General features: G+C 41.2%; 1 protein-coding gene across 6 annotated transcripts in view; it reads left to right on the top strand.

Annotated features, from left to right (window-relative positions):
* The window catches only part of RBM19 (RNA binding motif protein 19), a 144006-nt gene that overhangs the window by 39389 nt on the left and 90515 nt on the right, over positions 1-14102 (top strand). For all 6 annotated transcript variants that reach the window (XR_012155096.1, XM_073313160.1, XM_073313158.1 and 3 more), the window contains exons 17-21: positions 381-523; positions 2650-2710; positions 4857-4936; positions 5559-5614; positions 7549-7665. Coding sequence is in view for 5 of the 6 variants with exons in the window: in XM_073313160.1 (XP_073169261.1) it covers positions 381-523; positions 2650-2710; positions 4857-4936; positions 5559-5614; positions 7549-7665 (457 nt within the window). In the remaining variant the exon portion in view is untranslated. The remainder of the gene's footprint in view (positions 1-380; positions 524-2649; positions 2711-4856; positions 4937-5558; positions 5615-7548; positions 7666-14102) is intronic.

Here is a 14102-nt window from a genome sequence, read left to right as displayed (position 1 = left end):
CTGGAGTAGCAGTGGGTATTTCAGGCCAAGGTTGAGGGATACTTGTAGAGCTGTGCAAGATCCCAGGGTTGGAGCAAGTATCTACCTAGGCTTGTCACCAGAGCGTCTGGCCTCCTGGAAAGTAGTATGCTGTACGTCGGAATTCAGGGGTGTTAGAAGAACAATACATGGCTTACGCTAGCTATACGTGTTGTGGCTGCGTGTCCAAGAGTATCAAGTTCACCCACAGAACTTACTAAATGCAGCTAGAGAGATGAGTCATTATAGTCTGTGCGTTGATGACTCCGACGGTAGGGTCAAAATACAATAAATCTCTTCAGTCTCCAGAATTGCCTGGAGTTACATTTTATGGTGTTTATGGTTTGTTCTTTGCTTTACAGCTAGTGATGAAACTGAGGAAGCTAAAAAGGGCTCAGAAGAAATAGCTGTAGATGAGGAGGAGGAGGAGGAGGAGAGTGTTCCAGGATGTACACTGTTCATCAAAAACCTCAACTTTGCCACCACAGAAGATATGCTGAAGGAGGTGAACAAAGGGAGAGGTGGTGGGACTGGGTGTTGCATGTGTCCAGCAATGTTCTGTTTAGATGGAGCAGCTCGGTTTGAGTGGCTTGGTCAGGGTCAAACAGTGAGTTTGTTGCTCAACCTAGATTTAAAAGTCCTTCAGCTGCTCTACTGTTTGGTATTTTAAAGCTATCGATAAAGCATTCATCAGTACATATCTTTCATCCAAGCCTCTACAAACATTGAGCCCCCCCTGGCCTTTGTGAGAAAAGTCTCATAGCCATTTTGCTAGGGTAAAGAGTAGTAGAGAGGTGAGGTAGTTTTCCTAAGGTCATACAGTAAGTCAGTGGCAGAGTCAGGAAGAGTAACCTGAAGTTCTTTCTGTTTCCTTTTCCAGCCACTAAACAACTCTCCATTTTGCTGGTAGGAGACAATAGATGTAGCTATAGACCACGCTAGAGCTGTTCTCCAGCTTGGTTGTGAAAATATTATGCTGCACAGATTGGGGCTAGTGGTGGCTTTGAATGCTCAGAGAATCTTGCACTTGGGTTTTTTCATTCACATCAATTGTCATGTTAGAGGGCAGTCAAGTAGACTGTCTACCTGGAAACTTTACCAGCCCAGGCAGTTTTCAAAGGCTAACTTAATTGCTCAGACATCCCTAGCGATCCATCTCCAGACTGGAGTGTGTTATCCCATCCTGTATCCCAGTAGAGGTACCCCCATTTCCCTTACCTTTCATGCCTAGCTCACTGTTGAAACACCAAATGTTTCAATAATCTCCCATACAGGTAGTCAAAATTGGAGGAAACTTATCCATCCTCCTCTTTGTTTCCTTCCTATACATATGGATCCAAAGGCCTTGAATTTGTAGAATTAATGTGTTCATAGAATCATAGAATATCAGGGTTGGAAGAGACCTCAGGAGGTCATCTAGTCCAATCCCCAACTAAATCATCCCAGCCAAGGCTTTGTCAAGCCTGACCTTAAAAATATCTAAGGAAGGAGATTCCACCACCTCCCTAGGTAATGCATTCCAGCATTTCACCACCCTCCTAGTGAAAAAGATTTTCCTAATATCCAACCTAAACCTCCCGCACTGCAACTTGAGACCATTACTCCTCGTTCTGTCATCTGCTACCACTGAGAACAGTCTAGGTCCATCCTCTTTGGAACCCCCTTTCAGGTAGTTGAAAGCAGCTATCAAATCCCCCCTCACTCTATGGTTTAAGGGAACCACAAACTCCTGTAGATTCACTAGTACCTAATTAGGTCCAATCCGTTCACCATACCTTATACTTACATTGGGGCTATGCAACATATAATTAAGCCTGGCAGAATTCAGTTTTTATTTTTTATAAAATGATGGCTAATAGCAATGTTTATTGCTAGCATTTTTTTGTTGTAAACTTTCACAGTTGTGGGAAATTATAGGAGGGGTTGGACACTCGGGGGGAAGGGTGTCAGACAGACAGTTATTTAATGACAGTAGATGTTGAGATTCAAAAAGTTAAAACTTTCTAACCATTAAAACATAAATTGTCAACATCACACATCAAAATATACAAAGTAAAAATCCTTAAACTGTAGTTCTCAAGCAGCATTTTTTATTGCCTATCTGTTTCAGGTTTGATTATCATGGATAGAAATATTTTTTTGTGTGTGCATGTGTATACGGTGAAATCAACGTTCACCAACATTTGTCAATAAAAATCGAATCCTTCCGAGCCTACATATTACATAGGAGAGCTGCCACAGGCACTTCTTGGTACCTCCCATGCGGTACTGGAAAGAGAAATGTTCTAAGGATATTGTAATGAACTGGCAATGGTTAGATCAGCTTTGAAGGAGCCAGTGTCTGGGTGGAAGCATTCTTTTAAGTACTTCAGTATTCTGTAGCAGTGATCTAAACTACTGCATCTTTCCATAGCTATAGTGCAGTGTGATGGATAATTACTGAGAGAGTGTTTTAAATAAAGGCTGTCACAACAGAATGCATGATGTGTGTCTTTTCCTTGTTCGGTGTGCATCTCTCTCTCTCGCTGTGGGTTGACTTTGTCTATTTCAGTTGCTACAAAAGGGGAACGTTGTCAAAGGGTTACACTTTAATTACAAAGAGAACTAAGGACCATGTAAAATTCTTTGCAGACGTTTTCCAAAGTGGGAGCTGTGAAGAGCTGCACGATCTCAAAGAAGAAAGACAAAGCAGGTACTCCTATGAATCGTTGTGCATTTCCTTCTGCTTGGGTTGGTGGTGGTGATGCCTTCTGCGTTCATTTGTGTGGGCAATTGGATAGTTGATGTTAAAAATCTTCCTTATGTGCCCAGAAATACATATGTTGAAATGACTGAAAACATAAGCCTCAAAAATTAAGTGCTGACTAAACCAGGAAGGTCATGCCCCAAAGGTAAGTATTAAACCATGGTGGGACTCGTAGTTGTTCAGCTGAAGGCTCCGTGAAAGTGTCATAAGCTCTACTTCACACCAAGGTCTTGTGAAGAGTTCAGTCAATTTTAAAAAGAAACCTCACAGGCACATCTGCCTACCCAGCCCCATGTTTGCTCATGATCTGTGATACACACATGATCTGGTTTTAGGAGAGAACCGTGTCTAGCTTCACTCTACCTTCCAGGACAATCAATTTCTGTCACTGAAGAATGACTTCTGTAGCTTAGTGCCATCAAAGTTTGGAAACTTGCCATTGTGTTTTCTGCTCAGGGCCTTACTTATGGATCCCTGAAGTTACGATACTATGACCCTGTTCCCTAAAAGCGTTGCATGGCCTAGGGTGTTGCAAACTTTTGCTGAATAAGGAAATAACTTGATCTACAGCCCTTTAATTATGTTTTCATTGTCGTCTCTAGCGAATGTCTCATTCTTCAGTACATAACCTAGAACTGATAAGAGTGACCATACAGGGACTATGCTTAGTTTGCATCTATTCTGTGGCGCTCAGAGGGACTCTGGCACACAAGTGAAATTTAGGGCACAACCTAGGTGATAAAGTGAAAGACATCAGATAATGTTCTCTGGCTTGTAAATAGATCTCAATCCTTTATTCCCTTGCCAAGACATTTGCACGGTGGTTTGGAGAAGACCTAATATGTATAAGCCCTATGCTCCTGGCTCGGTAGCAGTAGTTAGTTAGCTGCTTCTGTATCTGTGCACTTGCTGTACTGCTGACATCCCCAGTGGTCTGAATAACCAGGAAGGGGTGAATAGTCATTCTGTCAGCTGCCGAAGCTTTTGGAAATAAAGGGAGAAGTCTGTGTCTGGCAAGTGGGAATAGGGCCACCCTAAAGGGCAGACGCTATTTTTACATTAACCAATGGGAGAGTGGAGAGCATGAAATCGTTGGTTCCCAAATTAATTGAACTCCTGGTCTGGAATTATTTAACAAGCAGTTTCCATTCACATATCTAGGAAGAGTGTTCAGGCTCCCATATGCTGGGCACTGAATGTACGCAGAGACAGTCTCTCACCCCAAAGAGCTTACCCTATAAATATGACAACGGACATATATTGTCTCCACTTCACAATTGGCAGTGGGCACATGCAGTTGAAATGAGCTGCCTATGGATACATGGGATTTTTGTGGCAGAGCCAATTCTTTCCTGAGTCTTAGACCAGGGCTCTAGCCAAAAGCCCATCCTTTCTGATGAGGGATCTACCTAGATGACAAACCTTTTTAAGGCTCCATTTACAATTGTTTTTAATTGGCATGTGCAAGGTATTTCCTCCTTGATGGCCAGAGTGAACTCTTTGGTGGGTTTCAGATAAAAATACAGTCAAAACTCCAGCCGCAGGTTTTACATCCGTCTAAAAGGAAGCGTAAATTATTAGGGGGTATCTTTGTCCGAATAGGGCATGGTAGGAATGCCCAGAGAGTGCCTGTGTCTGGATTATGGTGAAAATTTCATTCCAAAAGTTTGCAACTGCAGCAGTGCAGGAAACCCTGTGCATGGACAAATTTGTATGTAAGCAGTATGGTCACTGACCTTTTATGTGCATAGCTATCATTTCTGTAGGACCGATAGTTAGGTTTTTGTTTAGTTGCATTCAAAGAAGTTACATATGAAATGGATTTCCACTGTACACAGCTGTCATACAACTTTCTTTGCATCATCTCCAGGGTGACTTTATCCTGAAGTGTCACAATTTCAGTTGTTTTAATTACCCATGGCTCCTCTGGGGCAGGTTTAGTCCAGCAAAGCTCACCCCATATCTAGCAGTGTTGATTCACTTTTTCGTTGTCGGTCATTAACCAGTCACAAGGGCCTATTCATTGTGCGGGCCACTATCGAATGCTTTTCGCCAAAGCATTTACGGGGCTCTTTCCTTCCCTTTCTGGCAGGCACTTTACTTCCTATGGGCTTTGGATTTGTGGAGTATAAGAAACCAGAGCATGCTCAGAAAGCCCTCCGACAGCTCCAGGTAACCGTGGGAAACGCAGCCAAAGGGGAGGAGTGGGTGGGTCATGAGCACTGTTCCCTCTAAGCCGTGCGTGTGCACACAGATCCTAAACCCTGCGCACACGGCGAAACATTGCGTGTACAAAAATTTGCACAGAAGAAATTTTTTGCGCACACGGCCTGTCAGAAATTAGAGGGAACATTGGTCATGAGGCACCGAGAACCCTTCTAATATTTGTTTTTCAGTAGTTCCCTGCAGGCTGCGACTGAGGTCAGAACCCCATTGTGCTGAGTGCTGAACATACCCCTAGTAAGACGGTCCCTGCCCAAAAGGGCCCAAAATCTAAAGACACAGGCTGGGAGTGGAAGTAGTGGCTCAGGGAGGGAAAGTGACTCGCTCAGCATCACATCTCTGGCACAGTTGGGATTAACTCAGGTATCTTGACTCCCATGCCAATGCCTTGGCTACTAGACCACACTGCTTCCCCATCTGTATTTATACTCTTCACCTGTATTAACTGCGCTTGGAAAGAGAAGAGCTTTGGGTGAAGGAGAGGTGGGAGGAAGTAGAATTGAGATGTAAAACTTCTTCTCTGTTCTTAAGGTCTGTCTCTTTTAGCAAACTTTGTAACTTGCTTTTTTAGGGTTGCTCAGTAGATGGCCATCAGCTGGATGTGAAGATCTCTGAAAGGGCCATAAAGTAAGTCTATCTGATTCCTGTCTGACTTCTCTGCACCAAATACACTTAAGCAGCAGTAGCCCTTGATTGCCCAGAATGGCTCTTTAATTTCTTTACAGTATGGTTGCTGGTGTCACTTCATAATTCAGTTGGTGAATAGTGCCAGTCTTAAATACACATTTACCTGATATGCTGGAACAATCCTATGGAACAAATGTTTTTCCTGGGCTCTTTCAGATGATCAGGTGTAAGTCTTCAAAAATAGCAGTCGTAATGGTGTTAGTCCAGTATATTAACTCCAAGGTATAGCCAGTTGTTTGACTACACTCGCTGTTCATTCTTAAAAATGTTAGAGAGACCAAATAACTAATCTTAACCAATTTTATTGTCTAAAGGCAAAGTAGGACAATATGAAAAGGAAACATACATACCCTCCCTCTGGGAAGCAATCCTTATCTCACAGCATGTTCACCGTACGCACAAGTTGTGCTTCAAAGATACACGTTGCAACTAGTAGTGTTTATAGTATGATTTTTTTACAAGTTACAGAATGCTTTTCACATTACTTAAAGTAAGTTTAACCCACTGGTTTATGCCAGCTTTGTCCTTAGTACCTCCCTATATTTTCCCATATCTTGGGTTGAATTGCTGCATTCCAAGTGTTGATGAGCCATGAAAATACTCCCAAAGTGTACTTGGTACAAAGGGTTCCTGCATCCTTGCTTTGAAAAGTTTCCTATTTTCTAATGCCAAAGCTGACTTCAGCTTCACAAAGTGTTGTGGGATGTATGATGCAGGTGAACAGAATTGTGGGAAGAGCATAATACATTCAGTTAACATAATTTCCCATCTCCGATGTGTATTATATTAATACTGTGTGCATAATACCTATTAATATGGTGTATACTACACCTAACATATATGCATTGACCAACAAGTGGATAGGAATAACTGAAATTTTAGGTGGCGATCTGTTTTTATTAGACTAAGTAGAAAATTAAAAAGGAAGCACTGAGCTTCTGGGAATCGGAAGGAAGAAAGCAAAGCAACACTAAATGATTTCATCACTTAAGTGAGAGACGCTAGACTAAAGGTGAACTATACTAGAAAAGTTGTCATAAGGGTCTCCCTGGGGTAATTTGCTATTCTCCTCCCAGCTTCTTAAAGAAAAGCATCTTTCCACTGTCATCCTCCTCTGTCCTGTAGATGATATTGTTCTGTGCCCCTTCCTTCATGCTAAAGGCATCTTTGTTAGACCAAGAGGAGCTGCATCGGACTTCCCTTAATGGCCCATCTGTACAGCTCTTCGGCTGCTGTGGGGCAATGCACCACTCTGTACATTGAGACCCAAGAATTGCCTCCGCCTCCTGCTGGCTTGGACAGCCAGAATCCATGTCTTGAAATTAAACCTGGTGGCTTTACACAGTAGTATGAACTGTTCATGCTATTTACAGCCTGTCAGAGAACAGTTAAAAGTGAAACTAAAGGCACAAGCTATGCTTCACTTACACTACTTTAGCCAGTGTTGCAAACTTCTTCTCCCTGCTGTACCAGAGCAGGTCAGCAAATCAGCGGAAGGATTGGTCTGTTCCAGAATGGTAATCCCTAGGTAGTGCTTTATTTACTTGTCTTGAAATAGCACCCAGCCCAGAAGCCCCTGTTACGATTGGGGTCCTGTCTGCAAGATAATGCACAAACACGTAGGAAGACTATGACCTTTTTAAAATAATGAGGCAGATTTTTATATATTCCAAGTATAACTGTAATCAAACTGTTCTGTTCTCCCACCTGGTCTATGAAGCATCCATTGATTCAAATAAGAAGCCATTGAGCATATCGATCAGGAAACTGGACTCCAGAATGTCTAGATTCGTAAGCTGGAAGGAACCAGAAAGAGCGAGGTCTGTGTTCTGTTCTCTACAGTGTAACTTACCATGTCTCCGTTGATTTACCAGGCCCACTGTGACACCATCCCGCAAAAAACAAACACTCAAGAAGCAAAAGAGCTCCAAGATTTTGGTCCGAAATATCCCATTCCAGGCAACCGTGAGGGAAATCAGAGAGCTGTTCAGGTAAAGAAATCTGCTGCTGCTCATCTGCTCAGTGGGACGTTACTCACTGGGGCATCGGTGGCTGCTTTTGGCAGGTGACCTTGCTGTGTGATCATAAATATGACGGAACTGTTGTCTTACGGATTAAGTGAGACTTTTGTTTAGTGCAGATATGGACACATGAAATAAGCAGATTACTTCTGTGTCTGAGCTCCGCTTTGAGCAGGAGCATGCGGGGCGGGAGGGGAGGCGCATTAGCGAGTGGGTGATAGTGTCTTCATCCTGAGGGCCAAACTGCTCCAGCCTCTGTCTGAATTAGAGCAACCTGGGGCTGCACTAATGTACACCAGCAGTGTCTGGCCCCCTAGGGATCATATGCCCACTAAGGATCCACACTGAGATGCCCCAATACATCCCTGTCTCTTCTGACATGTTCCCTGTGCTGCATTGGTACAGTTGGTGCAGGAGCTGAGTTCTGTACCCCAACTCTTCTTAACTGGGGCAGGTCTCAGCTGGTGGGTAACAGACAGAAACTGGCTCCTTTGCGTCCCTTAAGCTGAGAATCTGACCTCAAATGTCTCCTTGTCCAGAATGTGTTCCGTGGCTTTCCCAAGAAAGTGAGGGGTGAGGAGCACCAAGAAATTGTCCAGACAGCAGATAGAATTGTTTTACATATGACTAAACAAATTCCTCACTAGATGTGAGTATCTGCTCGGATACTAGAGTAAACTGGGGGAGTCATAGAGTTTACGGACAGAAGGGAATATCAAATAATCCAGCTGACCCCCTAGGTTCTATTTCCAGCTCTGCCCTGACCTGCTGGGTGACCGTGGGCAGGTCACTTCCCCTCTCTGTGTCTTGGAGAATAATGATGCTGACCTGCCTTGAGGTATATTGATGCAAACAGCTATATAAAAACAAAGTCTTTTAGGATGTGAGTTCACGGTGTCAGTGTTTGGAAAGAGTATAGAGAGGACTTCTTCAGGTCTTGCGGGGTTAGGTTGAATGTGTTCTAGCTTTCCTAACAATGAACCCTGTTAGACTGTAGGTTTATTCCCTAAGGGACATGGGGGGAAATCCAGATGCTTAACCCACTCAAAGAAAACCAATATTGTGCACTGAAAAACAGTGTAGGGAACAATCCTCCAATGACATGTTGGGGTGAGCAAAACCAGAGGTCCCTGGAGAGCTTTTATTCATGGGTTTCTAAATACTGTATTAGCATGAAATCATGTAGAAGTGTTGCCAAGGCATAAGAGACAAAATACTTAGGCCTCCGTAGGAGGAAAGTGTGATCCTGTGTCCTCGCTGCTCGTTGGCCAATTCTTCTGTGCAAGGGATGGCGGTGGGCTAGGGATGTTGTATGTATTTAATTGGAACCAGGCTGAGGTAACCATGTGTTAGAAGTATGTTAGTCACATTGCTTATGGCTGGAAGCTGCTCAGATGCTATTGTAATGAGCACAGTAAAAGAACGTATATAGACTAGAGAGGGCTCTTCTAGCCAGAAGTCTTTGTCTATTTAAAGGCGCTTATATCTTGTATGCTTGTTCTTTGACAGAATAGTGATAGAGCCCCCAGAATTGGTCTAGACCCAAAATTTGGATCTTAGCTATTCAAATTTCTTAGGATGGGGAGGAAAATTGCCGCTGGATTTCTAATCATAGGAGACCCTTCAAGCCCCAAACTTAACTCTTCCTGCCAGTTGTAGAGCAACCAACTTGATGCGTCAAATTGCCAGTGCTCAACTGATATTCACAGTTTACCAGCCAACAGACCAAATAATAAACAAAGCCGGGCTGGCTTTCGGTTCTGTAATATATTCAGGGGACAGGAGGAATCTGTACTTGTCCAAAAGATAAAAGATCAGTACAGAGAGATGTTTTGTTTCACGTTATTAAAAGGGCTTTGAAAAACAATGCATGGTTGAGAAGATGGGGGTATGGGACCAGTCTGATAGTGTCTGTTTTAAGGAACACGAGGCTTCTATAGCCCATTATCAAAAGCGTGTTAAGAACAATGCATGTTAATCAGGAAGCAATGTTCCACCAAAATGTCAGTTTCACTTAGTTACACAATATATTTAGGAACACATTGTTTATCTTCAGAACAAAAGCCAGCAATGAGAGAACTGAGCTGATTTAATAATGTCTCTACTTATTTTTTTCAGAAGAGCTAAAAATGTGCACACATTGAACATTATTAAATGCCAGGCATTCTTTTGGGGTTTTGTTTAAAATTGTAAGTCTTTGCCATAGATTTAGGTCCTTTGGTGGGTTTCTTTTTAATAATAATTTTTTAGTTTAAAACAATTCTTTGGAACCAGAGGCATTTCCCTCATCAAGGCAGCAGGGGGCACTCTTAGTCTTCTCAGGAAATAAAGGACAAGAGGGGAACGGCAGTTGTTGCTCGCAGACAATGACGCTGCAGGCCAGTGGTAGCTCTGCCTGTGGAGGTTAAAGGCTTTGAGGGACAAACCTCTTCTTTATTGTTTCACATGTTTAAAAGCCACTTTCTAGCCACCCAAGTGATGTTGTCCCATAACCCAGTTCCTTTACTCCACTTCTGAATTATTGTCTGGGCAGGATATGAAACACAGAAGGTTAAAATCCTTTTTATTCTATAAAAATGTCTTCACCTTTCAAGCTTTGTCACATGAACTCTCCCTTTTAAATGTACCCAAGAATAGGTGTTAGCAATGCTAGCTGTTTGAAATGGACAATGATTGATTTGTTTAAACAGTGCAGACTTTTGGAGTCTTCAGTTCATGGATTGTTCAGAATTGCAGCTTACCCTGTTCATCTTTCTCCTCTAGTATTTTGTTGATTCAAAGATCCATCATCACAGTGCTTAGCCTCTCTGTGGAATGATGATTATAGTTTAGGATGCAATACTAACAAGCTAAGATACATATAAAAGGTGCCTTGTCCTTGCAGTCCTATGTTGTTACTCTCCTCTAGCCAATTCAAACTAACCTTGAAGACCTGCACCCTGGTCGTGGTAGTGGTGGGTTTTGGATCACTTTAACAAAACTTTCAGAGGAAGAAGGAGGATGAAGACAAACACTTTTGGAAAATCCATGCATGGGTGTTAAATTAGTGTTGCTTTCCCAAAACTGTAGCTTGCAGGGGATTCAAGGTGCATATCTTTGGTTTCAGAGGTTTAGGGATAAGGTTTTAATCCATTGGGAGTGTGTTGGAGAGTGAAGGTACTCCATTTTCTTCATGTGCATTTGGTGATGGTGAACACTGGATGGTGAACATTGGCAGTCCTGGAGTCTGAATCCTTTGCCTAAGCATGGACAACACTAAAATAAGCTTTTCCTCATACTGTATCTGTCGCCATACTTGAATCCTGGCCTGGAGGGACTATCCCTAATAATGAGGATATTTCAGTCTGTCTGCTCTCTTTGCTGAGGCTGCTAGTTATGTAGTTTATCAATTTATAACTGTCCATTTCCAAAATGGGGGAGGGGAGACGAAAAAAATTTCTCAGATGAAGACTTTTAATTCTTTGATACTATATTGAGAGAGTCTCTTAAGCTAATCTTTTCAAAAATGAGTAATGATTTTGGGTGTCTAATTTGAGACCTGTGAAAAGGCCTTATTTTTCAGAGGGCAGCTCCTGAGCAATTTCTGAAAATTAGGTTCCTTTCAAACATGTCATGCTGGTCCCACATAATCACCACTTCCCGTCAGAAGTCTTGATCTTAATGCTTTGTTTCATAGCCATAGCACTTCATACACCAACTTAGAGAGCATAAAAGATGGAGGCATTATTGTACAGACTCGCATCACTGAATATGAAGTTACAAAGATCTTTTTCCCCTCCTAAAATAGGAGCAACTAAAATGGTAAAAGGTCCTTTACATTTTCTCTAGATCAAATAGGACTTGTTGAGGGGCAAACACTGTAGGCTACTTTCGTAGAATTATAAATGCACATGGTGCACACTCCACCAAATAAGGGAATAAGAGCTGTCATAAAATCAAATTCAGAAAAAGCTTGTGATGGGGTCGAGTGGGGCTTCTTTTGAAAATGTATGGTTTTGGGGAACTTGCATATAAATTGGGTAAGATGTGTAAACCCTTTTCTAAAATTAGAACTATCTGTCACTGCCTCATGCTTCCAGATGAGCAGAGGAAGAAAACCAGGCTGCCCACTAGCCCCATTATTTGCCTTCAGAACATATTAAAAAAAAGAGAGAGAAAATCCCAAAATTCAAGGTTTACTTCCAGTCTAAACACTAAGTTATATAGCTTTATATGTAGATACATTATTGTACATCTGATCACCTCTGTATCCTACCTGTAGGAGTCTAATTCATTCAAATTTAGTAAGACTTCCTGGTTACAAAATTTATATGGACCTCACCCTTAACAGAAATAAGTTTACAGCTATTGGGGGAAAAAAACACAGCTGAAAATAATACCAGAACATGGTACCAGGTTATGGTTCCTAGGAATAAATATAGCCTATCACATTGCTATGTGAAAGTAACATTGTGTTGTAGAGAAGCCAATGGATTAAAGATTGGAATATGATACTGGTCAGGTTTAATGTACTAAAAATAAACGGTCTATCTATTTTATTCTTTTTCAAAGGCTTTGTTGTTGCTTATTTTCTTAAAAACAACCCCTCCTCCGCCCCAAAAAATAACCACAATTCACGATGTAGTGCTTTTAGAAGAGCAATCTAGCCAGACTAGCCAGGACAGAAGTAAGTTCCCTCTGACCGACGAAGTAGAAGCAGTCATGAATCTAAAACTGTATTACAAGGGGTAAGAGTTGGAAATTGGATCTGTTCTTCTGGAAGAAAAAAAGTATGGGTGAAGGATACAGTTGATAAAATAGGTCGAGTTTTTTTATTTTTTTAACTAAATCTTTATAAAGTTATTCTTATGTCATTATCCACTTCTTCAAAGCTTGGAATGACCTATTAAAATAAGAGTTGTTACCAGAATGAGCTCTTCATTCCTCATTATGAAGGAACACGGAGATATAATGAAGTCTAGTGCAAGACACATTCCATGTTCACACCTTTCTCCAAGTAAAGAGACTGGTAAAAAATTTTCTCTTCCCCAAGATATCTTCCTGCACTTGAACCCATAGAAATTTTCACTAACCAAAGGCAGAAGAGAGAAAATTGTCCATTAATGGACAGTGAGGTTTTACCCATATAAGAGCTAGGTGGTATTAATTGGTACATTCAGCTCCTATATGCTCGGGTATATGACACACTAAAAATGCTTAGATAGCTAAGCACCTGACACTGATTATTGTACTGTGGCTGCAATTTTAAAAGTGGGAATGGTTATTTTAGATATTTTTATTTTCAAATGACTCGCTAAATCCTTCTAGCAGCTTAAAACCCAGTACAGATCTTTCCAGTCAAATTATTGTGTCTATTCAACAGTTCAAAATATTGAGCCCTAGAAGAATCCTCCATACAACCTCTGGAAACAAAGACTAGGCAGACGTATGTGCATTAACAAAAAGGATTGCTATTAATGCTAATATAATGCTTTCTATTTATTACCCCTATAAAACGGAAGCAAAAACAGATCAGCACATATGGGGATATAATGCTGAATAAACGAATTGTGGGATGTGTAGAGTTTGAGTGTACTAAAATACAAAATCAGTGGAAGGACATAACACAGATAATCAACTCGTCTGTATTAGTGCTCGTCTACATTAAAAACACTATAGTGGCACAGCTACACTGATGTAGCTGCGCCGCTGTAGTTCTTCATTGTAGACGCTACCTAAGCCAATGGGAGGGATTCTCCTGTTAGCATAGCTGATCCGCCTCCCCAAGAAATGGTAGCTAAGTCTATGAAAGAATCGTTCCATTAACCTAGCAGTGTCTACAGGGGGAATTAGGTTGGTTTAACTATGCCACTCGGGTGTGGATTTTTTACACCTCTTAGTGATGTAATTAAGCTGACTTAATTTTCTAATGTAGATCAGGTCCTCAGAATTTCACCTAAGGACCAGACTGCATTATCACATTTTTTCAGGACAGTAAAATGTTAATGAAATTTGTCAAATACTTGGTGTCTGTGACACTGAAGATCCATAATTAGCGCTAGTTGGGAACTGGAATTTCCATTTTGTGGGGAAATTCTGAAATATTTTATTCTGAATCTGATTGAAAAGCTGAAATTTCCCACAAAATGAAAATTTCGGGGCACTTCAATTTGGGACTTTCAAAATACTTTGGTAATGTCAAAATGTTTTGATGAATTTTGTTTAGCTTTTATATTATGTTAACATAGTAAACCTAGGTAATATATACATATAATAAAATATTTTAGTGTAAAAGTTAAAACAAACTGAATCAAACAGTCACAATGAAATGTTTTTACCTTGTTGAAATGAAAGTCTAAACAAATTGTTTAGACATTTCCCCTATCGAAAATTTTGTTGAATTTGACATGTTGCCATGAGATGTTTAG

Source organism: Lepidochelys kempii, chromosome 15, assembly GCF_965140265.1.
Source record: "Lepidochelys kempii isolate rLepKem1 chromosome 15, rLepKem1.hap2, whole genome shotgun sequence".
In the NCBI taxonomy this organism is placed as follows: domain Eukaryota; kingdom Metazoa; phylum Chordata; order Testudines; family Cheloniidae; genus Lepidochelys; species Lepidochelys kempii.
Note: the sequence above shows the minus strand (reverse complement) of the source record. Positions and strands in the feature narration are given on the sequence as shown.